The sequence below is a fragment of the Zeugodacus cucurbitae genome, chromosome 2 (genome assembly GCF_028554725.1).
Source record: "Zeugodacus cucurbitae isolate PBARC_wt_2022May chromosome 2, idZeuCucr1.2, whole genome shotgun sequence".
Lineage (NCBI taxonomy): Eukaryota > Metazoa > Arthropoda > Insecta > Diptera > Tephritidae > Zeugodacus > Zeugodacus cucurbitae.
The window spans coordinates 68694238-68721482 of record NC_071667.1 but is presented as its reverse complement, the minus strand read 5'-3'; the positions used below and the strand labels follow the sequence as shown (position 1 = coordinate 68721482).

Here is a 27245-nt window from a genome sequence, read left to right as displayed (position 1 = left end):
TAATCAGTTTAACTACTCAAAAACCAATATTTTTATTTTAATTTTTTTTACATATTTATTTTTGTATAAAGCAGACGCTTAGCTTTGTTTTAGAAACTTGTTTGGACAGATATGGGTTTTCAGTGAAAACAACTAACGTAAATAGTTTAATAGAACCCATACAGTTTATTATTTAGTGGAAGCAAATTGACAAAGTAATTTTTCGTAATCTCAACTCCCAGATCGATAACAGTATAGACGAAAATAATATTATATATAAAATTTGATTCAATTTGAAATAGTTAAGGTGTGTCACAAAGGATTCATAGTTGGGATTTCTCTATATACAAAGTGCTAAAATAATTAAAATTACTTTTTTAGCTTCAAGTTAACATATTTCCATCATTTATTTCCTTGGAAGATCACCAGACCAGGCCTAGCAAATATTTTTAATACAGAATTAATATGTATTCTGCATATGATGTCTGTATCAATGAATTTATCACTCAGTAACTGAAAAAAGAATTTCAAGTGATATCTCAGGGTCACCCTAATCTACACTGATATGCATGTAAGGCTTCACTTCCGTTATTGGCGAAGTAATGTTAGCGATTTGTTGAGGCATATTCAATCACGATATTGATAGACTCAAAAATGCTATTCAACTTGTAATGAAATACCAATTTACAAATTTACTAACTGGAATAGATGTGTCCGTGGTGAAAGCCTCTCAGATCCTTAAAAATTAATTTATTCTATTTTTTTTAATTTTTTTTTTTTATAGGAACAATCTTTTATTTGCAATCTGTTCTATTAACATTCAGCAAAAGTGATTATCTCATTATAAATAACAGTGTAAAATTTTTTAATTTGACTCATAATTTATCCATCTGCTGGCTGTTTGTTGATTGTTAATTCCTTCTGTGGGGTAAATGATTCAACGCCTCACCGAATCTTAGCATATCTGCTTATCTCTACTAAATTTTTCTCCATTTTAAGTTTTTTTATACAGAATTGAATTTTATTATTCATTGCAATTTTATTTTTGTTTATAGTAAATCTACTAACTTACCCTTCGGCCAATAGAAGTGCTCGACATAATAAATTAGTTTTGTTAATTCACTTCCCTTATGGAATTAAACTTATAAACTACCTCCTAAACTTCTGCTGATCTAATACAAGGAACATTTGGTCGTTGGTGTAGAGAAGATGTCTACACTGGAACTCATATTTTTCTTAAGTGAATTCTCTTTCGTACAGCCTAAAAGTAAGATTTGCTTATGACCTGATTTCCATTATATTCCCAACTAATTTGCATATCTACATAAGTATATACATATTTACTCACAGAAAGATTTCAGTTCGCGTTTAGTTCGCGTTCAGCGAAAATATTAGACCAAAAAGCGAACTATGTGCCACATTTATCTTGTACATTTGCTTTGGTTTTCGATTCATTAAGATTTTGTACCGTAAAATTCAACACGATTTTCGCGAATAAATTGCTGACCAAAGCGAAACTAGCACACAGAGTTGCAATGACAAACAAAATCTGAAAAAGAAACAAAGAAACAGGAAATAGGAACAGAAATAGAGATGCAAACCAAAATGGTACATCCATGTAAGTATACAGTAAAAGTCATTGAATTGGATTTGCAACGCCCCAAAATGCCCAGGTTGCGCTGACAGCGCCGCATGTGGTGGACATGTGTGTTGGAGCGCTCTGATTGTTTCGATTTTCAGTTTCGTTTTTTCTTCTTATCTACGGTGTTCAGCCTTTATGCGGCAGCAACGATGCGAGAAATCTCACGCCTGCCCACACGCTTCACTTCGTGAAAGGAACGAAAGTTGTGGCATGTGGCATGTGGTAGTGGCATATGCCTAAAGGGTGCGCATGCGGCATGGGAACGTCGCCAACGACGAATACTATCAACTGTGCGCAACAGCGCTTGCAACGGTTGTGTGACATGTGGCGCGGTGGCAACAGTAGCTGCACACATGGGAGCCGGACACGCCGCGCAATCGATAGGCAAACAAACGGACAAACGGACGGCGCTTTCGTTAGGCGCGCTGATCGAACAGCGACATGCGGCTATGTCAACCACATCGCATCAGCGAATAATGTGGCATGCAACAAGCTATATTACATATGCCACAGACATTGCTGTTGCAGATACCGACATATGTGAGTTGGTGGGCAGAGCGCCGCCGTCGCGCTTCTGACCAAGGTATGCCAAGTTTGGTCTGCCCGCGTGGCATTGAATTTGGCGGCGCTGTACGATTGTTTCACCACTGCTCGTATTAACGGCGCTGGGACCCTCCTGCGGACAGCCATGTACCGGCCGGCTAGCCATTTAGTTCTAGCGCTGGCTCACAGCCATTAGAAGCATGATTTACCGCATTTTAGCATAATTCGTGCAAACCGCCCGCTTCAGCGCAGTCAGCGCCAGCGTCCACTTCTTAATTTTTTTCACACAATCAAGGCAACACGCTGCAGCCCAGCATCGGCCTTCTGCCTGCTGGCGGTGTGCTTGTGTGTATGTGTGTGGCTCTTTGTTTATGTCACGCGTAATGAAGTGTCAGCGAAATGCAAATCCATCGCGTCCGATTTGGTAAGCGCTGCGCTTCCTTGAACTTTCGGTTGATGTTGTTGTTGTTTTTTTGTGTTTTTGCAATTTTGTAGTTTAAAGCATTTTGACCAAACTTGGCCATGGCATACCGTTGCTTTTCGTGTAACCATTTGAAAATTTTTAACTGCCAAAAATCTCTACATACAATATATTCACTTATGGGAGTGTTTGGGCTAAAGATATTCGTTAAAGTGGTTACATTAATATGAAAAATGCAAAAAATTATTTTGAAATTCTCTAATTAAACGATAAATAGATAATACAACTAATATTTATTTTTTGAAATACCACTGGGAAAATTTTTTTTCAAGCTACATTTGGGACTACACTGCTGATCATACATAGGTTAGACGCCACATTTTTTCATTAAAGGATCTGTTATATTTACTACCCGGTATGTTATATTTCAATCCAAACTGGTGATAGTGCTTGTAAAAGCATAACTATGCATTCGAATACCTTTAGAAAGTTCGATCAATCCATATACGATTTCAGTTGGTTATGGAATTAGACGCACTTAATGTATTGTAGGTGTAATTGCCATGTGTAAAAAGGAGCAATTATTTTCATTAATAAAAAATTTGATATTAAGAAATCAATTATTTTTATACCCTGAACAGGGTATATTAAGTTTGTCACGAAGTTTGTAACACCCAGAAGGAAGCGTCGGAGGCCCTGTTTGTCTGTATATATACGCACTAGTCCTTCAGTTTTTAAGATATCGTTTTGAAATTTTGCAGATGTTATTTTCGCTTCAAGAAGCTGCTCATTTGCCGGAACTGCCGATATCGGACCACTATATCATATAGCTGCCATACAAATTGAACGTTCGGAATCAAGGGCTTGTATGGAAAACTTCCGCATTTTACTACATATCTTCACGAAATTTGGTGTGAGTTATTGCTCATAGAAATAATTTAATCCGAAAAAATTGTTGAGATCGGTTCACTATAGCATATAGCTGCCATACAAACCGAACGATCGGAATCAGGGGCTTGTTTTTTATTTACTTTTTCTTACGTCTTTAGATTTGCTTAAACACATAGTTACTAAAAGAAATGCACCTGTGAAGGGTATATTAGCTTCGGTACAGCCGAAGTTAACGTTTTTTCTTGTTTTAGCAATATTTGAAAAAATAGGAATAGCTAATGTTTTGAGTCTATTGAAACGCCTAAAAATCGACTTATTTCACTCACAAAGACTATTGAATCTAAATATTGCTAAACAAATAAAGTGCTGATCCAGAACTCTTGATAGATATGTATATAAAAGATGCAGAGGAATATGAAATAGGCTTTGAAGGGCGAAAAAACACACGTCCGTATCATTAAATTGTTAGAATTGCTACTAATTCTACTAAGTGGACATCTAAGGTCAGAGAATTAGCCGAAGTAAACGCAAACTTGTCAACCGTTCCGCGTACCGTCAAAAATGCAAAATGTCTTAGGCGTCTAAAAATTTTGAAAAATCCACCTCTGTGTGCCATACGCAAAGAAAAACGCCTCCCATATGCGGAGTTGGAGTTTTCAATAATGGTACGGAAGGCCATTACGTTTTCTAAAACAATTGAATTTATTTTTATTGATCAGAAAATGAACGTTGAGTGTTTCAAAACAACATTGGAGTCAGCTTTTCTATAATTAAAAGATCTCTGCGGATCTATTCCATGGATTTTTCAAAATAATGCTACGATTCATAACACTCGATTAGTTAAGTTCTTTATTTCGAGTCAAAACTTTAATATCACGACGTGGCCACCATATTCTCCGGATCTTAACATATTTGAAAACGTTTGGAGTTGACCTTCATGGAAAGCTAATGAAAGTAAAGCAATACGAAGATAAAGAACCATTAATTGTAGCAATTACGCTTGCTTGAAGTGAGAATTCGCTATATTACAGAAACTTCCTCTACCATTCAGGGGCGGAACGGATATATACATTTATTGCAAACAAAGCAAGCAGTACACTATACTGAAAACATTTTTCATTTTATTCTAATAAGTCTAATGCTAATACTCACTAAAAATAAAAGTTTAAAATAAGCTATTTTTCTTCCAAAACTTAATTACTTAAAGTGCGTTCATTTCGGTGACCAGAAAATTTGGTATTGCTTTAATTGCTCTAAGAAAATGGTCGAAAAACACAATTTCGCAAATTTTTTTTAATCTTTTGAATATTATCCCTGAAAGATCATTGAATAACCATGGTTTTTGCAAAGCAACTTTTTTTAATTGAATTCATTTAAAAGTTCTAAGCTGAATACTTAAAAAAGCAAAGCCAAAAGGATTCACATGGTGCTTGTCGACTGATAGTATTTTTGATTTGATTTGATCGATTGGCTAGTATTTTTTAATCAAAAAACCATTGTAATAATTACTTAGCCAAGACTCATTAAAAATATTAGTGGTTACTGAAAAAGCACTGCTTTAGGCAAATTTTTTAGCAACCTTTAATAAAATGTTCTTTTTTTTGGTGATATAGAACTCAAATCAAATCTTATATATTATGGTTCGTAAATATATTTGAAGAAACGATTTACGTACTTGAATATTTCTTCCGTCTTCAAGCTACACACCAACAAAAGGAAGTCCGTTGTGTCGCTCATTGAGCGAGCAATTCTGCTTACTCCATTTTTCTTTCGTTGGCGGCAAACTTCAAATGCCTCTAGAGCACACTGGAGTTTGTTTGCCGATACGGTTTTGATTACATATCCTTGGGAGGCCATTCATCATTATTAATACATACACACAGTTATAAGCTGCGGGAAAGCCACAGAGTAGTCGATGTGGAACTGGTAAATAACAGCAGGAAGTTGTCAGAACCTTGCTGTTACGCTGTCAATAATGCAAAATAAATAGTTAAAATTATGAATGAATATACATATAAATATTGCCATAACTGTATGGCTAGATAGAGAAATTAAAATTTTTTTGATTAAAAATTCCTTTTAATCACTTCATGTATATGTATATTGAGGCACGTTAGTTCTCGGCTATAATCGCCTAAGTGGGCTTTACGCCAATTACATACTTTAGTTCTATTGCCAGCCAAAGTAATGTGAGAAATCGCAACTTCGTTGGTGGTTGCCACACTTTGTTACTTTTTCGCTTCTACGCTCCAAAAAAATAGAATTCCCCTTCAATTCCGAAACTCAACATTCATTGGCATTGGATCGGAAATTGTCCCTTGATTGACTGCAACGCAAGTGTCTCGTTAGCAGTAGCTCATCGCTAAATTTGATTTTGACTTTGAGACGCTGTCAGTGACTGCTTTGATTTGCTGCTATTTCCTACAAATTTGGCGCTCGTTTTCGTTATGCAACGTAACGCGCTTTCCGCGACCATGTCAATGGCTAGTGAACAAACGTCAGCAGTTGTCATTGCGAAAAGGGCGGTTAGTACGTCAGCGCATGCGCCTGCGTCAACTGCCATCGCATTTGTTGGCGAAAAAAGAATGTATTTGTATGTGTGTGTGTGTTAAAGTGCACCATTTGATGCGCCAGGGCTGGAACGATTAGAAATTGACGTGCAATTACTAAGAAAGCACAAAATGCAATTTGCTATACCAAAAGCCGCTGTCACCCTGAAATGCGTTCGGGTATTGTATGAGAAAGCCTTAGACATATAAACTGCTGATTTAAGCGCGCTATTGCTGCCTTTTGCCTAGCGAATCCGCAGTTAGTATATTATGATAATATGATAGACAACCCATGAAAATATGTACCTTTATATTATCTCGAAATAGCACAAGTCTCCAGTTGGAGTCTAAATTTTACTTCTATCTATACTGACTTTTACTTCTATCAACTGAGCTCATCCTCTGGTTCTGCTTTAAAATATTTGACCACAATCTGTGTGGGCATCCTCTAATATTAATACACGTATTGCAACCTGAACAGATGCTAACTTTATCTACATTTCCATATTTTTTCAATAGAGTTCTGCAGCCTCATTAAAGTAGCACTACCGCTTGAAAGATTCCTGCAGAGCCAGTAGATCTGAACTGAAGATAATAATTAGCACCCATGACCATTTTTGAACAGCTTCAAGCTTTTCTACAGAAACACTTCTCATGGATGCATTCTTCAGAGCGTGCTACCAGATTATGTGTATATGAGGGACGACAGACTTACGGATGTCGACTACGACTCAGGAGATCAATTTGCTTTCCTTTTTTTTAACTTGTCGGCAATTCCAAACATACGGTTCTCTCTTTCTAACACACGATACTCCTTAGTTCTGACGGTACCGAATATTCTTTGAGCCAGTGAGTAGGTGACCCTGGTGAAAACACTCCACATTTGGATAGCAGATAAATCTTTCAGGAAAACAACATCTTATATGGAAATGGACGTTCCGTGGCCTCACGTTACCTCTTCAGGAAGAATTTCTCGTAAAAATCATATTACCGAAAACCGGGTTATGGATACTTATATAATATAAGCCAGCTACCTCAAATATTCAAATTTTCTAATACTGAAAATAATTGCTTATCAAATATTTTTTCTCACTACCTTTTTTCCAATGTCAAAAAATTAAGTTGACGTAAAAAAAAAATATTTTTGTATTAGCTTTTTTATGCTAACAATTTTATAAAGCCTTTTTTACAATTTTTTTAAGTTTTTTGTATTTATACTGGTCTCTCGTCCCTGTTTTGAACCGCAAGCAACCATGGCACGTATGCTGACCGCACATGATATTTTCATGCTCAAGTTCATGAACAATTCGGAGCGCAAAAGTGTCTACCGGCAAATAAAGGATCTTGTCAAGAAGGCACATAACGTCTCAAAGAAGGAATTGGAGCAGCGACGCAAACGATTGCACTTGCAGCTGGAGCATGACGCCCATGTCTATCAGGAGGAGTTCGCCATCAAGGTTAAGTCGCGTATCGACGAAGATATCCAAAAGCGCAAGGATGTTCTGCTCAAAATCAAGGAGCAGCGCGATCAACAGGACAAAGAATTCTTGGAACAGATGAAGATACGCCGACATCTTTCGGATTGCTTTGAGATACGCGACGCATTGAATCACAAAGAAATGCTACAAGTTAAGGAAACACAACTCGAGCAAATAACGGAGAAGCAACGCGCCTTTGTGCGTGCTAATGAGATTGATAAGTATTGGCAAAAAGTGTGTATGACCAGAGAGCAGCATCAGGAGAAACTGCTGGAGGGCGAAAAGAACTTGATCAAATGTATGCAACGTCGCACGTGCGACATATTAGATGCACAAGTTGCCGAACACAAGAGGCAGCGTGAGGAAGAACTTGAGCAGAAACGTATAGAAGGCGAACGCGTGAGGAAAAACATGGAAGAAATACGTTTGGAGAAATTCGATCGTCCACGTACGTCGACGCAGACGCTCGCCTACCGCGAGGACCTGCTGAATATGATCGCCGAGAAAACGGCCGAACGCAAGGCTGAAGAGCGCGAACGCATGGCCGAACATCGTGCGCTCATGCAGGAGATAGCTAAGGAAGAGCAGCAACATAGCAGTGCACTGGTACAGCGAAAGCGCGCCGTCTATAAAGCCACGATGGAGTACATCGACTATGCGCGACGCATGCATAAACTGGAGGAAGACGCCGAGGCTGCGCGCAATGCACGCATCGACGATTTGAAACATGTCGACGAATGCGTCAAACTGAAGGCGGAGCTAAAACACAAGGCGGATCTGGCAGCGCTCTACTATACCGAGTTGCGACGTCAAATGTGCGAGGAGTACGAGCGGCGACTGCGCGAGGCGCAGGAACAACGCGAAGATAAGATCATTGAAAATCGCTTTGCGCGGTCACAAAAGTCAAGGGCTGACATTAAAGCGGATCAGCGGAAAATGCGCGAGGACCTTGATCGCCTATTGGCCGAAAATGTCCGCATACAAGCTGAAGAGGAGGCCAAATATAATAAACATTTGCTGATAATATCGGAAGATAGGAACTTTTGCAAGAATCTGGCGGAGCAATACATCACCGAGAGAAAGGACTATCTGCCGATACATCCCAATTGGGTTATTTATTCGTGCCCGCGGAAGCAGTATGTCGCCAAGTGTGGTGACGTTTTGGACCAAATGAATACGTGCATAAGGCCGTGTGCCTGTGGCGCGCGCACTTACAACGACTGCGTACAACACAGCTTTCTAACGCAACTGAAACGTGGACCGAATGCCGATAAAATGCTGTCGCTGAAAAATGATTGTTGGGCACAGGGATGAGAGATCGTGTTTTTAAAAACTTTTAGATGTAAAACTATGAGGCAAAATAAAAACCGAAAAATTATGAACTTACGCGTTGCTTTCGAAATTATTTCATTATCAAAATGATTTGGTCTTCTTCCTTGAACCAAGTCGGGTTATACAATTATCCTTCGTGGTATTTGGTTATATCTGTGAAAATTTTATTTAGGAAATATTTTTATATTATTTTTCCTCACCTCCAGCAACTGTGCCATTTTACCCGTACGACTTCACCGACAGTAACTGAAAAGAGTTAGTCATGGGCAATTTTGGACATCATAATTACGACCGGGTTTTCTCCACTAAATTAATTCAAATAATATTATATTTTTGTTGGGAATAAACGATATGAGACCATATGCCATAAATGCTGATTCTATACATGAACGTTTCAATACATGAACAGCTGGATGACACTCCAGGTGCTGACGTTAGAATTTCGTTACGGTAGAGAATAACTTTGAATAGTTCTGATGATACTCTTGAGATTAACACGTTTTAGGTTGGCTTTTAAACCTATGACCAACAAGTATATGAACATGCGAAAATGGAGATGGATAGGTCACACACTGCGAAGAGTTGCTACAGAAGTTTGCCGAAAATCACTGGAATGGAATCCCAAAAGAAGTCGAAAGAGAGGCCGTTTTAAGGCTACGAGTAGGGAAGTGAACAACGTGGAAGGAAATAAATATGACCGAATATACAAATGGACATTCTTTATTGAGAGTCTATGCGCCAGTTGACGTTGCCTTTCATGTACGGACCAACTAAAGTACTTCTACGTACTCCACTTACAGCACCACATAGGGCCTGCGTTATTGGAAGAGCCCGGATTTTTAGCTGGATAAAAGATATTTTTTGGATAAATGATGAGTTAAATATGATCCGAATTCGAATTTCACTTTTTAATCAGTAACATTGTAATCGTACACTTCGAGAGTAAGAGAGAGAGAGAGAGAGAGAGAGAGAGAGAAGAAGCAGTAACATTGTAATTATACCTGTGCCCAAAAAATAAGATGACATTGTATTTATTTTGAAAATTCTTTATTTATTCTTCCAAATCAATTTCATCCCCTTCAAAGTAATCCCCTCCCTATGCAATGCACTTATGCCAACGGATTTTCCAATCTTCGAAACACTAATTGTAGTCACTTTTCGGGATGGCCTTCAGTTCCGTCTTGAATCTCCTCTATCGTATAAAAACGGTGTCCCCGGGCCGGTCTTTTGAGCTTGGTGAACAGCCAGAAGTTGCACGGCGCCAGATCAGGTGAATACGGTGGTTGCGGAACGATATGGGTTGAGTTTTTGGCGCCTTTTTTCCAAAAAATTTAATGTTTTCGGTATCAGTTGAGATTTGGCGCGCTTGAGGCCCAAAAAATCCTTCAAAATGGTATTGGCTGAGCCTTTCGATAAGCCAACTTCAACACCAAATCTTTGATTTGTTGAACGTGAGCTTCGTCGGTTGAGGTTGGTGGTCGCCCTGGACGCTCTTCGTCTTCGACACGTTCACGACCGGCTTGTAAACATTTTTTTAGACATAGCCTCATCACCAAAGGCTTTCTGCACCATCCTCAACGTATTCGCAGCAGAAAATTAATTACGTAAACGAAATTTAATGCAAATTCTAGGCTCAACAAATTTCGACATCGCAAAAAACGAAAAACTCACTTTTAGCAGCTCACAAAACGACACGTATTTGAAACTCTAATGAGTATTTTGGCATGAAATTTGACATAAATGTGACTGACAGTACTACCAACCTAAAAAAAAATAATTCTCCAAATCCTTCGACGCGCAGTTCAAATTCAAATGTCACCTTATTTTTTAGGCACACATCGAGAGTGAAGGAGAGAGAGAGAAGAAGCTAGTGAAAGAGCGCGAGATAGAAAGGAAGAGAAAAATAGAGTTACTGAGAAAGGGAGACAGATATTTGGTAAGCAGCTATCTATAAGCATAAGGACAATGAAATTGAAATCACATTCATAATGAGTAATATATACATTAAGCTTGGAAAACAAGCAAGTATGAACACAGGGTGTTACGGCATTATAATAATATGAGAGCGCTTTATAACTTCGTTCATCAACAGATGCAGATGTCTATGCAGATATCTAACTCTAACCGACATTCTATATGGACACCGGAACAAAGTGTTTAGATCTAAAAGCTCGCGATAATGTTTCATGTTGGAATCTGTCTAAATTCAGCGCTTTCTCACTTCCAAATTCATACTTTAAATAATGCTAATTATATAATTAAATAAAATTTATTCACACGAAGTACCATCATTCACATACTATTAGAGGGTGAATGACTTATGACGCTACACATTAAATACTATTATTTCATTTAGAGCTAATTACTAACTAAAAACCAATAAAAAAATAACACAAAAACACAAATCATTGAAATTCCATAAAGAAAGTTTAAGTCTGAGTTAATATAGCCTCTTCAAATTGTTGCTGAATTAGATGATCTCATTTTAAATATAGCTTAGAAATATTTCGAAATTAAAATGCGTGTTTTATAGAGCAATTATATGCTACACGATGGTTGTACATTGATTTCAGCTTACTGCCAACCGATGCGCGGCGGCGACCCAACGAGCGTGACACGCAAGCGGGCGGCATAGGAGGAAGAGTGCTGCCAAGCCGGAGGAGGAAATGCCTGTCTAATCGCGGCTGCATTATTTATTTTATTCTAATAATTTATTCTAATAACAGGGACTCAACTGCTGATTTGTCGGCTGCTGCTGGTGCCTGGTTGCTCGCCTCGGCTGGCGTGTTGACGTTGAAGGCTTACGTGCATGCGCGCAGTTAGTTTTCTCACACACAACAACAACAACACATACACACACTTCTATATTTTTGTTGTGCGCTATTTATATACAGCAATGCTTGTAGAAAACTTTTAAAAAGTTCTTGTTGTTGTTGCTGTTGTTTGTGTATTGTTTGCGCTTGGCATGCAGCACTGGGCGAGCTGTTGATCTTATGAGGTGAGTGATTATGACGCACGAACAGTTAAATTGCACAGGCAATGGAGGAAACAATAACAATTGCAACAACAACAACAACTACTGCCACTACAACAACCACATACTAAGTAGTTTTCTGCTGAACTGCCGAGCAAACAAATCCCAACGGTGCGGCAGCACAAGGTCAGTGGCCTTGCGACTTGCCGACGCCGCCGCCACATTCCCAACGGTTTGTTGGTGGCTAGCGCTCGGTGTGGCGCGTTGCAAGTACATGCATGCATGCAAGTGGCAAGTAGCAGCGCAATTAGTTTATGCACTTGGCATCGCTTCGACTTGGCGACTTCTCGACTTCTCTCATTGCGCTGTGGCAAGTAGAAATTTGCGCTGCTGCATGTGGTTATCTAATTTAATTACAACTAAATCAGCGCTATGTGTGTGTTGTGCGATTGCGCGATTGCTGGTAGCAGCGCTAATGACGCTAACCATCACGTGTGGCAAATTGTTGCAACATATTGTTGTGGTTAATATTTACTTTATCACTGTTGTTGTTGCAACATCATATGACATTTGACAAAATGCCTCGCTGGGAGTTTGCCTTTTGCTTTTATTGTTGTTGTTGTTGCTTATAATTTTTATAAATTCCATAACATTAGTGGTGCAACCGTGTGAGCCACATTTTGTGTGTGTGTGGCTTTGCTTGGGTCGCTCTAATTAAATTAATTAAAAATAATTGCTTCTCACTTCTCATTGCTTGCGGTTCTCCCCGAAGTGCTTCGCATGATTCTCCAGCGTTAGTAAGTCTAATTGGTCATTAAAGGCGTTTGTCAGCGTGTTACTACGCCCGCGGGTCGGAGAGAATGTGCATTATTAATAGCAACTGCTTAGCGCCACACAGCCGAGGTGTGTTTGCTGTTGTTGTTGCTGGGATTCTTAGTGTTGCTGATGGTGTCAAGTCCGCATTGGTGACGTGCTGGTGGTCATCACCGTGGGTTTTGCACTTACTGCAGTGGCTTCTTGAACGGCCAATTCGCCAGTTGAATGCTTGCCCTTTCCTGTGAACGCATAAATATTTATGCTGTTATGTGGGCGCAAAGTACTCATAATTGCTCAATAAACGCGTAATTTGTTCACTCTCGCGCATAAAATATGAAAACGCTTTAATGGCGTCGAAAACAATCATAAACATGTGTATATAAATGCATAAATATGTGGGCAAGTGGTTTGCGCAGGCGTTTGGAGATCTTGTCTTCTTAATTGGCGCTATAAACACCTTTGCACATTTTCCTTTAAGCGTTTGTAAAGTTGGTGAATCGCGAAATGAATGAAATCTTGCCAAGATAGCCTTCCTTTTACCAGTTTAAGTAAGTTCCGCATTGTTCCGAGGTGTAAGAGTTTATGTTAACTGGAAAGACATAACCTCACATTCACAAACCTATCATCCCGCTCTTCACCGCGTGGCGTTTATTACTCTGCTAAGTTTAAGAAAAAGAGAATCGACAAAAGCTCCGTCGGGATCGGGAAGGAACGCGGTTCAAGATAGGGTGACTCTGTATTGTGGGACTTCAGTGTGAAGTAAAGTCCTCTCTCGACGAGCTAAAATCCAACTCCATTGTCGCTCATTATTCCCGTCCTGCTATATGAGCCAAAAGCGTGGACGATGACAGGAGTTTTTGTGAGAAAGATTTTGTGGAAGGTTTATAGACCTTTGACGCCGCTGCTGGAACGATATGCTGCACATTGCAAGACAGCGGATATGTTGTCCGAATGGATGAAAGCACTCAAGCTTTGAAAGTGCTCGACGCAGTGCCCACCGGTGGAAGCGGAGGAGGAGAATGCCTTCCACTCTGTTGGAAAGATCAGGTGAAGAGCGAGCTGGTTTCGCTTGGTATTTTCAATTGGCACGAAATTGCGAGAAAAGGAGACAAATGGCGCGCTCTTATTGATTCGGCTACAATCACATAAGCGATATAAGCCAATTACATACATACAAGACTTCGAAATATATTGCGACGAAACCATCCGTTTATCAAGTCCATGACCTTCTATAAGCTCTTCTTCTTCTCCAAACATTTGTAACAATGATCTGGACCCTTATTATTTTGCTACATCTCGATTGTATATTTTTCCCAATAGACGTCGCCCCACGACAAAACTTCACAACAGTTAGCCAATTGATAGGTCGCTTTCTGAAAAGCTGAAAGTTCGTCCCAATAAGGTGAGGGTCTGAAAAAGAAAACTCATTTCCCGAACGCGTAGGAGGTCTATTGATCCAGCACTAGGTCGTAGACCTGGCTCATTCCTAGTCTCGTGAAATAGGGACACGGGGGCACTTTCTTGGGTGTTCATCAGCTCAGCAGTTCCCAGAGATTCCGTTGTGATGACCCATGGCGCGTAAACTCAATAAAATAAAAGTTACAAAGTTGTAAAATTGCTAAGTCTTTCAATCCCCAAAAGGCCTTGAGCGCCGCCCTTATTAAAGCAAAATCTCATTTCACACACTGCCTCTCAAGTCTCGTGCGCTTTATGTGTTAAATAAATGTAATCCAATTATGCACCTACTTTACAAGTAAATTATTTGTTAACAAACAACAGCAGCAACAACAACAAAAGGGGCGAAGCGCCATAATAAATCCAACGTGAATACACTTGATCGGTGATATTTATGTTTTTGCATGTGACTTAACACCAGATTACCAGAATATGCTGATGTCTTGACAACTCACTGCCATAATGCCTTATTGACTTCAGGCGAAACAGGCAAAACGCCGCTGACACCGAGCTGCCGCAAAGGAATGTGCGTGTGTTGCATAGACGATGATGATGATGATGACGACGACGGCGCTGACATTGATGCCATTGTGGCTGCCGCTGTTGTTGTTGTTGCTGTTGCAGTGCTTTGTTACTGATGCTGCCAAGGTCACGGACGAGATTACTCAAGCATTAATTAACAAAGGCAATAAATGCCACAGAGTGCACTGTGCACTGGGCTATAAATAGCGACGAGTTAGTTGCAGCGCACGAATATGGATAAATATTTAATGCTAAGCAACAGAAAAACTATAAAAAAATTAAGAAAAATGCAAGAAGCAGCAGAATATAGAACTTCGCGTGCCCGGATACGCATGCGCATATAGAATTTTGCCAAAGCAAAAGCGGGAGAAGAAGCAGCAGCATAAGCCAGAAGTATTTATGTCTTTGGTTAGTTTGGTGCAACAACAATAGCAACAGCAGCAGCAGCAGCAAGGCGATCAAATCGAAATCGATATATAGAACATTTGCTATTTTAAGTGCCAAGCACCGGACGACACGATCAATTGTCGAGTCGAACCGCAGAAGAGGGTTACCGGGTCCCACTATGCCAAGCGGCCAGCCGTCAGGTGTATGCGCGAGGGCGGTTGGCCGGCGGTAAGCTATTGTGATGTCTTGCAATTGCCCATAAAGTTGCAGGCGATGCAATAAAAATAGCCGACTGACTGCCGACTGTAGAGGGGAGAAAAGCAAGGGGCGCGCGAGGCTTAGTGTGGTTTGGCAACTGGCACGCATGTGGATTAGCAAATGACGACAGGAATTTTAATGGTTTGTGGCATGAACAACAGTGCAACAGCTGGAAGGGTAGGGCGAGCGCGCCGGGTTTTGTAGCAGCGCAGTAGGGCGACTGAAGCCCTACAACTTAACTGCTATTTTTTATGGCATACATACTTTGAAGGCAATTTTTTGTTTTTTTTTTTACTCTCAATGTTTGCCACTTGCATTTGTTGGCGCATTTGTGGCAAGTAGTTGTCTAAAAGCGTCACTTAGAGGCATTTGTTTTTTATTCTTTTTGTCTTACTACGAAATGGCTGCTGATTGCTGCCGACTGCTTGCACTACTGTGGTCGGTAGTGACCACTAAAGCAATCACAACAACAAAAGCAAATGAAAGAAATGTTGCAAAAAATGCAATAAACTTTTATCGCGCGAGTGAGTTGAGCGATTTGGTACACCGCCGACGCCGCCGGCTAGTCGAGCCGTTGCACCCCACACGCACTTTCGCACAGCTACGCGACAATTGCCTCACCCGCTTACGCACCAACTACTCGCGCGCATTTGAGTTGCTGTCAGTTGGGCAGTCGTTCATCAATTTGAGCCTCACATTTGACTGTTATTGCTTTGATGGCTTTGTTATTGCGCGCGACTGTACGTGTATCAGTATGTGTGTGTTGGTGAGTTTATTGCCGCCTTGTCAGCGCTGATCCTTTTGTTGGCAAGTTAAGGTGCCAATTTTGGCATTGTGTTGCCGCATCGCAGCGCCATCTTCATCGACCAGTGAGAAGCCACCACCATTTGAACAAGGAATCATTGCCACCAGTGTCGCTGCACCGCAGTGCCATCAACGACTCCATCACCACCGGCATTTCCTCATGACATCTTGATGACTCTCGCATTGCCAAGTTTTATTGTGTCGGCTTAAAAATGAGCCAAACAATTAAGCCTTATGAGCATCCACTACTTTTCTTTTTTCTTTTTTCTTTTGTATGTGTGCTTGTTTGTGTATGTGTATGCTGGCAGACATCTCTGATTTACAATGGACGCATAAAGCGGTATCGGGCATAGTTTTAGTTGAGAAAATCATCACAATCCTCTGGGGTATCATAAAATGTCTATATGTACATATAAGCACATAGTCTAATTAGTTATATAAGTATATATTGTGAATATTTTTAAGTATTCAATATACAGGATGTCTCTTCAGATGTATGGAGTTTCCTTACTCTACGATAGTCTTACAGAGAACTTCATTTACAACCGAAATAAGTCAAAATTAACAAAAAAAAAAATAGTTTTGGTATATGAAGTGCGAAAAAGCCTGACCAGATTCTTTAATATGTTTTGCAACCAACCGTTTTTTGGTTCTTACCATTTTAAATTGAAAACGGACCAAAGTGTTCCCAAGAGAGATTATTAGTACTACATAAAGAGTAGCGTTGATGGGTCACCTTACAGCGTTTTAAACAATACCACACTCCATCGAATAATAGGTAATTAAAATGTGTCAACTTCTACCATTTCCATCTCATTTACCGATACATCAATCATTTCTAAAAGATATAAGGAACTAGGAGAATAAAGATGTTACTTCTGTAAGGGGGAGTGATATTTTTGGTGGTTACTTTTCTGAATAGGATGGTCTTATATGAAAGTCTATTTGAAATGCCTAAAACAGTGACCCTGTCTTCAGGGACTTCAATTCGGGTCAACGCATGCAGTTTTCTATTTTCTTCTGTACCTTTATAGGATTTATTTTGAAAACTTGCTTTCATCACTGCGTCCATCATTCGTACGGAAACTTCATAATACCCCCCTCGTAGAAGCCCTTCTCCTTATTTGCGAAGAACTCGGACAGCTACTTTTCACAAGCCTCTTTTGAGTTCATCTTTACACCACCAAGGGCGTTCGCCATGGACAGGAACAGGTGGTAATCACTTGGCGCTATGTCCGGTATGTGGTCTGGCGTTGTCCTGGTGGAACACTTCACCCTTCCTGTTGGCCAATTATGGACACTGCTTCAAATGGTCCAGTTGTTCGCAGTAGATGGTAGCATTAGGCGTCTGCCCATATGGGATGAGCTCATAGTGGATTAATCCCTTCCAATCCCACCAAACACACAACAAAACCTTCCTGGCCGTCAATCCCGGCTTGGTCACTGTTTGGGACGATTCACCGGCCTTCGACCACGACCGTTTTCGCTTGATATTGTCGTGATACATTTTTCGTCGCCTGTCACCATCCGCGTGTCGTTTTCACCCGCTCTGAATCGTCGAAACCATTCCTCCGCAGTTCGAAGTGATAGAGTGCCAACCCCCAAAATACCATTAATCTCACGGAACGTGTCTCTAGCGGATTTGCCTTTAACCAAGGAAAACTTTAAAATAGCGCGAAATAGTGAAGGCAATTTGCAAACTAATCATGAATAGCGTCGTTTTGTAGGTTATGTCAAGACCTTTCAAAGATCTTTAGTATTGCCAGATACGATATCTGTAGCGTTTTATATACATACATTTAGCCGCGAAATTCAAAATATAAAAAGGCGGCAGGGAGATATTGGCTAACCAATATATGCTATGAAGCAAAACTCGGTTGTTGTTATTGTTGCGTAACAAAATGTTGGAATAAAGCGGTTGAAAGAATGCTTCAGATGTAACATTTGTTGCTATTCACGTTTCGTTTGGGATTGTTTCTTACATGCATTGAGTAAGTAGCTGGAGTTCTAAACTATTTATTTAATATACTCTTAACATATTTTTTATTTAGTATTCAAAGAACTTTACTATTCCATTTTTTCTTACAAATAATAAATTTCTCTGCAAATACATAAGTACTTTCTGATATGCCCACCATAGCAAATACACATCCAAATGATTGCCGCACTTATGTTTATTGATATGGGCCAATTTCGCTTTCAGCATTTCGATAAAATCTAATCATTCTCTAATTAACCGCATTAGCCAACCGCACACATGCCTATTAGAGGCGGCCTTAATGGACGAAATACAAGTGCAAATAACACTTTTATACGAGCACATCCGCAATAAAGCCAAAGCAAGAGGCCACCAGCCAACAGCTCCTACGCGGACCGCCGCGGGAGCACAACGCCACATGGACAACAGTAAAAAGTGAATGTCTTTATTGCGCGCGCAGTGACCCTTAAGGTCCAATGGGCGGCCATGAAATTGGCGCAGACAACTATTGACAATAACGCGACGGTGACGAACACACGAACCGATAGCGATGCGAGCCGATGACCGGTGACGGGTGCGCAAAATGGGCGAACGGGCGAATGAGTTCCTGCGGCGGTGCCATCAAATGTTGCAACACAATGGCCAATCCGGCGCGCGAATGAATGTGCTGGAAAATGTACGTAATTTCGCTCGAAAGGTGGATAATACGAGTTATTATGGCGCCTTAAAAAACCTACACCTTTCTGGTGTGTGTTTACCGCAGCGACTTTGGGTGCCACACTAAATGGATAAACTTATATATAAAAAACAAACTTATATATATTATAATGAATGCCATATTTTCTTACATATAAGTGGCTTCATCACCCAAATGCGCTCTGAGCTTTTACCATAGGAATACTTCTAAACATGCGTGTGTGTTTGCAAATTACCCTTGACTTGATTTAGTATCAATAAAGTGTTATGACCCGCTGGCCAATTCTCCGTGTTTTTTTTTTGTTAAAACCAAATGTGTTTATTATGTAAATATAAATAAAGCATTTATAAGCTCTAGTTGCCGCACACACACATACACACACGCCTCTATATTTGCATATATATTATGTTTGTATGTGTATATGGCGGATGTGCGCCTGTGCGTCCTGCTAATTGGATAACAAACATTTCCTCTCGCCTAAACAAAAAGCCATAAAATCATTTTGTGGCATAAATCTGCCCAGTGAGCGGCTGCGTCAAAATATATAAATCTTCGCTAAGACATTTTTATGTTTATAAGAGCAGAGGTATGTTGTCTACCCACAGGATGTGCAAGAGACAACGAGCATCACGTGAGCTCCACTTGAAATTTCAAAGGAAAATTTTCGTTTTAACCGCAAGGAGGATCTTATAACCGGAATTGTATAATTTATGTTTTTTTCTAGGGTTTATCCAAGTGGTAAGACAATAACTATAATTAACAAAGGTTCAGATTTATCCAGATTTCTTCTATATGATCTTTGAAAACAAGACCATTTGGGACTTCTTATATTAGGCCATGGCGGCCTTTCAATGCATTAGTTTTAATCCATTTCTATATAGTATTCAAGAAAGTAATATCAGGAAATCCAGTTGTTGGTAGTAAGTGCATAGCCTCTATAAACATGTTTACTGTTACAATCTCTACATAGATTTTATTCCCCTGAAATCACTTAAATTTTTTCGCGTCAAATATTTATGGGCCCTTGATCTGTTATATAGAAGTAGCGTACATTCCGAGGCTTTCACTAGAGTAATCTAGAACTTCCGAAAGTCGGACTTAACTAGCTTCAAAAACCCTTGGAGTCATCAATTTATTGTTCAGCCTAATTTTATTATTGAAAGTTGTTTATATTTCTCTAAATTAAGCATTTCTATTGGTCTCTAAGTTTCAATATAACCCATAATACTTTACTGGACGTTATTAAGGTATTACAGTAATGTAAACTATGGAGGCTGCATATGAAGTCATTAATCATTGATTAATTTAGTTCACAGAAAAAAGTTTATAGTTAATTATGTCACTAAATATCTAAAAGCTTTAAAAGCTTATTGAAGCTTTCGTATGATGCTTTCTTAACTACAAATAACTTTTATAAAATAAAATACTCGCGACAATGATGCTTCATATAATATTCTCTTTCCGAATAAGTCGTCCGAGAAATTATCTCTACTTGAAAGCTTAATGAAAGCCACTAAGCCTTTGCTGTTCTTCACAATTATTGGTTATAGGTTCAAGCTTTAAATTTTGATGAGAATTCAGAAAGAACCTCATTGAAATCAATGTGACAAGCTTAATATAATTTTAATGAAGATCAAATCGCTATAGCTCTAGTTCTTCTCATATCCACCTTAAAAGCAACTCACTTCAAATAGAGACTAGTTAATTATGTCAGTAAATACCCAAAAGCTTTATAAAGCTTATTAAAGCTTTCGAATGAAGATTTTTTAAATAAAAACTTTTATAAAACAAAATCTTGGCACAATCATGTTACTAATAATATACTCATTCCAAGGAAGTCGTCCGTGAAATTATCTCTACCTGTAAGCTTAATGGAAAGCCACTGAGCTTTTGCTGTTCGCCATAACTAGAGGTTATTATACATCATATGTTCAGGAAGGACCCGAGTGACAGCCACGTAAAAAGATTAATATAATTTTAATCAAATTCAAAGCTCTTCAACTCTCCTTCTTCTCATATCCACATCAAAAGCAAGTCACTTCAATTAAAGACTCTCTTCCGCATTACCCATTACGACTTCATTTAGCACAGCGGAAATAAAATATGCGAACAGAACTTTCTTTTTACTCTTCCCGTCAAAGCGGAACAGATTCACTTAACTTTTATTGTTTCAAGGCTTATCTTCCACTGTTGCAAGTTACCAAAACAGTGCACTTTCACATGCGACTAACTTGATAGTAGACTATTCTACGTGGTGGGTATATGGTGTGGGTAATTGGACAAGCAACAATCTAGAAAAGAATTAGCTCTGCATATAAAGTAGCTGCAAGCAAGCGAATGACTACAAAAGCTCACAGAATAATAACTAAATGTTCAACGGCTGCGTGTATCTGTATGGAAGTGTGTGTAGATGCGTTTCTTCCATAAGTAATTAGTTAGGGCCGCAGTGAGAATGTTGCACTGACTGCCAGATGAAATCGCCGCCACGCCACGCTGCACTGACTGCCATTCATTAGTTGGTATTTAAATGCTGTTGCACTTGGGATATGCGTACAACTTGGTTCGCCTTTTCGCCGTTGGGCTGTTGCCAACACTGTTGGTGTGCGGTGTCTATTGTTTTTATTCTTTGTTAGATTGCTACACGATTTGCGCCTGCTAGCTGTTTTGTCATTAGTTACGCGCGTATTTAATGTCATAACAATGTACATACTCAATGTATATACATGTTGCATAGACATTTTTGCCGGCGGTTAATTATGCAATTGAAATGAAATGTTGCACCACAGGCGCATTGAGAATGCCACACGAACTTGCATTTACAACCAAACATACCTTTAACGGATGCCACTACACACATACATACATATATAATAGTTGTTGTAAGTGTGACTGCTACACTCGTGCATGCCACTGCTGCTTTGATGTTGCACGCTTTCGGGCAATAGAAAATTGCTGCAACACTTAAATTGCTAATATGCGCAACAGATTATTGTTAAAGCGCTTGCATATTGCTATCTTTCTACATATCTGCCTAACCATATGTATGTATGTATATATATTTAAATAGTGATATATATATTACCGATTTCCTTGTGTTATTAATTTTGAACTTATTTACAGTTATTATCGCACGGTGGCACCGCGATTTCATCTTAATCATAGGTGCATCATTAAGGTCCACTGCTAACGGTGCATAGATAAATATTACACACGTATTGTTGTGTAAAATGAGAATGAGTACAGCGGAGCAACATTCAGTGTAATTGTCATTAGCTTAATTGATATAATAGTGGCACTGAAAGAGGCATTATTCTTGAGCGATTAAGGACAAAGCAGGGGGCCATAGTTGAGTAGAGGTGCTAGGAGTGATTTCAATTTAAAAAAAAAAATTAGGCTAAATAAAGTACAAATTTAACTATTTCACCCGAGAATACATCTGAAAATTTTTTTTTTTAATTCTTTTAAAAATTTTTAATTATTTTTTTCGAATAGGTGGCAACCCTTCTGAGAAATATATTTCGAATCCTGTTTATTTTAATATCAATATTGTTATATTTCAGTTACATTCGAATTTTTAAACGATTAAAATTTTTAACCAGTGGCAACACTGCTGATAAAATATTTTCTAGTGACAGTTTACTTAAAATATCCAGTAATAAATATTGATATTTTTTGTCATGCTATTAATTTCATAAAAAAAAATTACATAGTCACAGATGGCAACCCTCCTAAAATATTTTTGAAAATTTTCTTAATACTCTGTAGTTTGATACCCATATTGTAATAATTAGTTAAATTAAAAATTTATTTAAAAAACGGAACAGATGGCAACACTATTAAAATATTTCAAAGAATGGATTTTCTTAACCATCTGTAGTTGAATGCACAACGGTAATGAATTGTTATGATATTAGGTGAATGCGAAAAACAGGTGGCAACTCTCTTTAAATAGTTTTAACTGAACGTTTTCCTTATACTCCACAGTCAAAGACCCATATTGTAATGAATTGTTATGCTATAAGATTTTTCAAGATACTAACTGGTGGCAACCCTCTTCAATCAACACTTGTATATTTATATGTCAATACTCTGAGGGTAAGCCTTTCAGCTGAGAGCCAACGTCTAGTATTTGTTTCCAACGTACCCCGAAACCTTCTTTAACCTGACCAAATATAAGTTATCTCACAATAAATCGAACATCGTGTATAATTTCTTCAATCCAAAACTCCCACGAAGCCACGAATATCTCAACACGTGAATAAAACAATAAATTTTGCCAAATCATCAACATTCTTGCAGCACCGATCTCGATTAATATGCTCGCACGCCATTCTCAATGGCAACACACGCAAGCGCAGCGCCTAAAGGGCCGACGACATTATGAGTGACAATAAAACTAACTGTACTTGGAACGATCGCCAATTTGCCAGCAGCAAACTATAATGACATCAACGAGCTTGCATCAGCCAGCAATCGGCGATTATCAGCATGAAGCCCGCGGTGACACCTGCAGCGACGGTGGCGCATAACACTCACAACGTGTGTTCTTTGGCTGGTGGCAACAAGTGCAACAAACTTAGCGCAACGCGAAAACGCAAGCGCAGGCATTATCGTAAAGGGAAAATCTGCGAAAATGAGAGCTCACAGCCAAAATACACACAAGCGAGCGCGCGTGCACTCTCCAGACCCTATGAGCACTTGACACGCAAAATAAATCGTCCGGAAGTTATGTGGACTGTCGGCTTTGTTGTTGTTGTAGCTGTTGTGCGCTAATTACCCACTACTAAATCAAGTGTTTGTTGTTACTTGGACAGAATTTACAGTTTTCAGTTTCAGACCGTAAATTGGCGCTAAATTTAATTTCACCAAATGCCTACTTATGTTCATTCAACTTGCGGCAGACCAATTATGGTCACGAAAATGTTGTCAAACATATGTTAACATATACAATTGGGACCTAGTCTTGTGGGACATTTAATATATCTTTCTTGTATTTGCAGATTTTTCTTCAAGCATTTTCTATTAGCGTTGATTTATAGTGAGGTTAGCGGGACATATCTTTCATCCTCAAGGCACTTCTTACGACAAAAGCTATAAGGGGACATTTTAGAGAGATACGATTCAGCTGAACTACTTCTAGTCTGTTTTCTGTTGCTTCAACTTTGACTTAAATACACAGACAGCTCTTAAGTCAGCAGAATGTTGGCGTCTTCTTTACTCTCCATAAGAGATAGCTTTACCAAAAATTTCCTTCAATGTAGCATACTCTCAAGCTCAGTCTGGTCTACGCACATTAACGATACGACCTTGCCTAAATGATTATTTTTCAGATCATTCAAATATTTCCACTTTTAGACCAACCCAGCTTTAGTTATCGGTCGTGAGGTGATACTAACTATGCTACTCTTTCCACTAAAATTAATTACTAACCCAGTTTCTTGGATAAAGTGGCTGTTCTAAAGTTCCTTTCAATTAAATATCCCAAAAAATCCATAGATATCGATATGAAGAGGACTTCCACTTTCTATTCTTATCAATTAGACCAATTAAAAATAATTTAGTTCAGACATTTCAGTGAATTAATTGAGTGAAAATAGGCGGAGAGACTTGATAATTGCGAAGTGAGTGTACAACTAATTGCCTTCACAAAGTAACTTCCTACTGGAATCTAACATGACATCATATCCTCGTACATTTCATAGTTTTATAACCAATGAAAATGAAGAGACACTTTCAAGCGAACACCATCTGATACTCTAGACAACTTTATTCACCATAGCAGTGGTCTGATATACCATCCAATTGGAGGTCTTATTAAAATGTCAAAAATTCTTCAAACAAGAAGCATCTAATATATCCTAAACATACAAGCAACTAATACATTACTCGCATTCAGATGTACCTATGAAGCCTGGTATACTTACATATGTATAATCAATCGCCCTGAGAGCTTCCAAAATTGCTACTTGTGCCCAAATGCAGATACAAATGCCAGGCGCACCCGCTTATTAAGTCATTAAAAACACATTTGAAGTGAATATCCCTCTTAACCCCATATTAAATTGAGTTGGAACTGACTGCCTTCAGACCTTATATAGATACATCTACTCATTCGCATACATTCGTTGTTATCCGCATTGTAACTGTAATTAAGTGATTTAAGCGCCATTACGTTCACACCAAATCAATCACTAGCAATCAGACAATCGCATCGCCTCAAAACAAAAACACAGCGACACACACAAACAACTGTAAATTATGTATTGTATGATACTCTTGTGACTGCCCTGCGGATGGAAAATCAAAAATTCACCAGGAAAAACAACCACAGCATAATGGCTACAAACACCAAGCATTAAGTTCCAAGCAAAAAGTCAATTTGTTGTTATTTCCACAATTCCATTGCCACACTGTGGATTCACATAAATACATATATTATGTTCGTATATATGGTATACCTAAACAGGTACCAGGTTTATATGTATACTACAACAAAAATCTGATATTATCTACTAAGGACAGCCATGGTGTGGCTTAGCCTAAGGACCAACCCATGTTTATTCTCCATTCAGTATATGTAAGTATGTATGTATATCTAGTTGTGATCCCATCTATTGGCGCTGTAATCTCCAGACATATTCGTTAAAATTAAGCAATTTTCGTGCGCTTATAAATTCTCATAAATTTTGTTTTTTCTCTGTTTAGTTGAAAATGATTTCTCAGATTTTTATCATTGGCAAAAATTGACGCTACGTATCAATAGTTAGATACTTGATATACCGATGCATACATCTAAGTGTTCCTAGCTGGTAATATTACTTGTAATGTGCTCATGAGTTACTAGTTTCTTAGTTATGATACAAGCAATCAAATAATTTGACAATGATTATACTCGATAGAAGATAGGAGGAGTCGAATTAAAATTGAAAAGCCTATTTTCAAAGGTTCCTAATCTTTTAAGAATAGGGGGTGATAGACTTAGAGACTAATGTGCGGTTTACATTATGTCAAATTTAATGACAATAAATTGACAATAGTTAAAATTTTGATGAAGTGAGTTTCTACCGGGCAAGAGGTAGTGAATTTCAAACCAAATTTGGTTTAGATTAATGAGTTGGCGATTTGTTTCAAAACTAGGACGATTGATATTAAAAAAAGTTATGACAACCGCTACCATATATTTGACTGCCATTAAATTTGACATATTCTTAACCGCATATAATAAAGCAGCTACACGAATGAGCTAAAATCTTTGAAGGTCATATGTCTTTCCCTATCAATTAGAAGGTTCCTTTTTAATTTAATAAACTCCAAGATATGGTTAGAGAAGGTTGTCAAACTTTAGACTCAAATGACTGTTGATATTTCCGTTGACTATCTTAAATCACTGCCACCACAGGAAACCAACCAGACCAATTAATTGAAACAGTGTCCTATAGGGTGCGTACTTTTCTACAGCGTCTAATATCTGTTTCGACTATAAATAGCTTTGTTGTGGGTAAGGAGCGCCAATGTAACTGAGCCGGAGAAGGCTGTGAAATACGCCAACGCGCTACTACTGCAAGTTGCTATTTGCACCTGCGCGAGCGACTGTAAACACAACAAGACAAACTAATTTATAAGCGATGATGAACGCGTTGCAAGTTGAAGCTGAAGTTTGGACCCTTTTTTCATTGCCAACGCTACTGTTGCAACAGGAATTGGCAGCGCTGATGTCTAGCATGTTATTGCGCGCATATGTAACTTGAGACTAATGTGTAGTTATGTATGTATGGATGCTTGTTTGTTGCCTAGCGTCAGCTTTTTAAGCGTCGCATGAAATCAATTTCAACCGCGACTAGTTGAGATGAGTGCGCGTTGCTGATTACTTGCAACAACTCAACTGCGGGCGTTAGCGGCATTGCGGCAGAGGGCAGAAGACAGCGCACGGCAACGACGAACACCTCGTTGTGGCGTTCAATTATTTGCGCGCTCAGCACGATTTCAACGCATCCCGCCACTGGGAGTGTTGATGTATGTAAGTGGCGCGCGGAAGGCGGCACGAGTTTTTATTGCTCTCGAATGGAATGCGCTTTGCTGCAGAGTGGCTGCATGCAGCACACAAGGCCATCGAGCCAAAGTGCCAACACGAAATTTACGAGGGCGTGCTCGTGTCTGCGCGTACTAAGGCGATCCTGCGCAGCGCGGCAGACTTCCGCTGTAATCTGTTGCTGGCGAACTGACTGAGAGTACAGCAAATATATTTTGATATAATTAAAAAATAATTACGGCTTAATAACATTGCGCGCATTTATGGCGTAGGTTCGTCTCGGCCAAGTGTAGCTATAATAAAGGTTGCAGTTTTGACTCCAGTTAGACGCAGGGTGAACAATGCGCGCGCGCATGCGCATTACAGGTGCGCCTACAAGCAGCGCGATGGTTAAGTTTGTTTTATTGTTTGTGCTGTTGTTGTTGGCGTTGTGTCTCGCCTGTGAGTGCAATGGTTAATGATGAAAAATGATGTGGCGCTACTGGTTATA

The 27245-nt window shown here is 39.1% G+C and overlaps 1 protein-coding gene across 1 annotated transcript; it reads left to right on the top strand.

Moving 5' to 3' along the window:
* The first annotated feature begins 7135 nt into the window (after positions 1–7135).
* Positions 7136–8889, top strand: LOC105211949 (cilia- and flagella-associated protein 45). The gene has a single exon (XM_011183665.3). The coding sequence runs from the start codon at positions 7279–7281 to the stop codon at positions 8815–8817; it is 1539 nt and encodes a 512-aa protein (XP_011181967.1). The 5' UTR covers positions 7136–7278; the 3' UTR covers positions 8818–8889.
* Positions 8890–27245: the final 18356 nt, after the last annotated feature.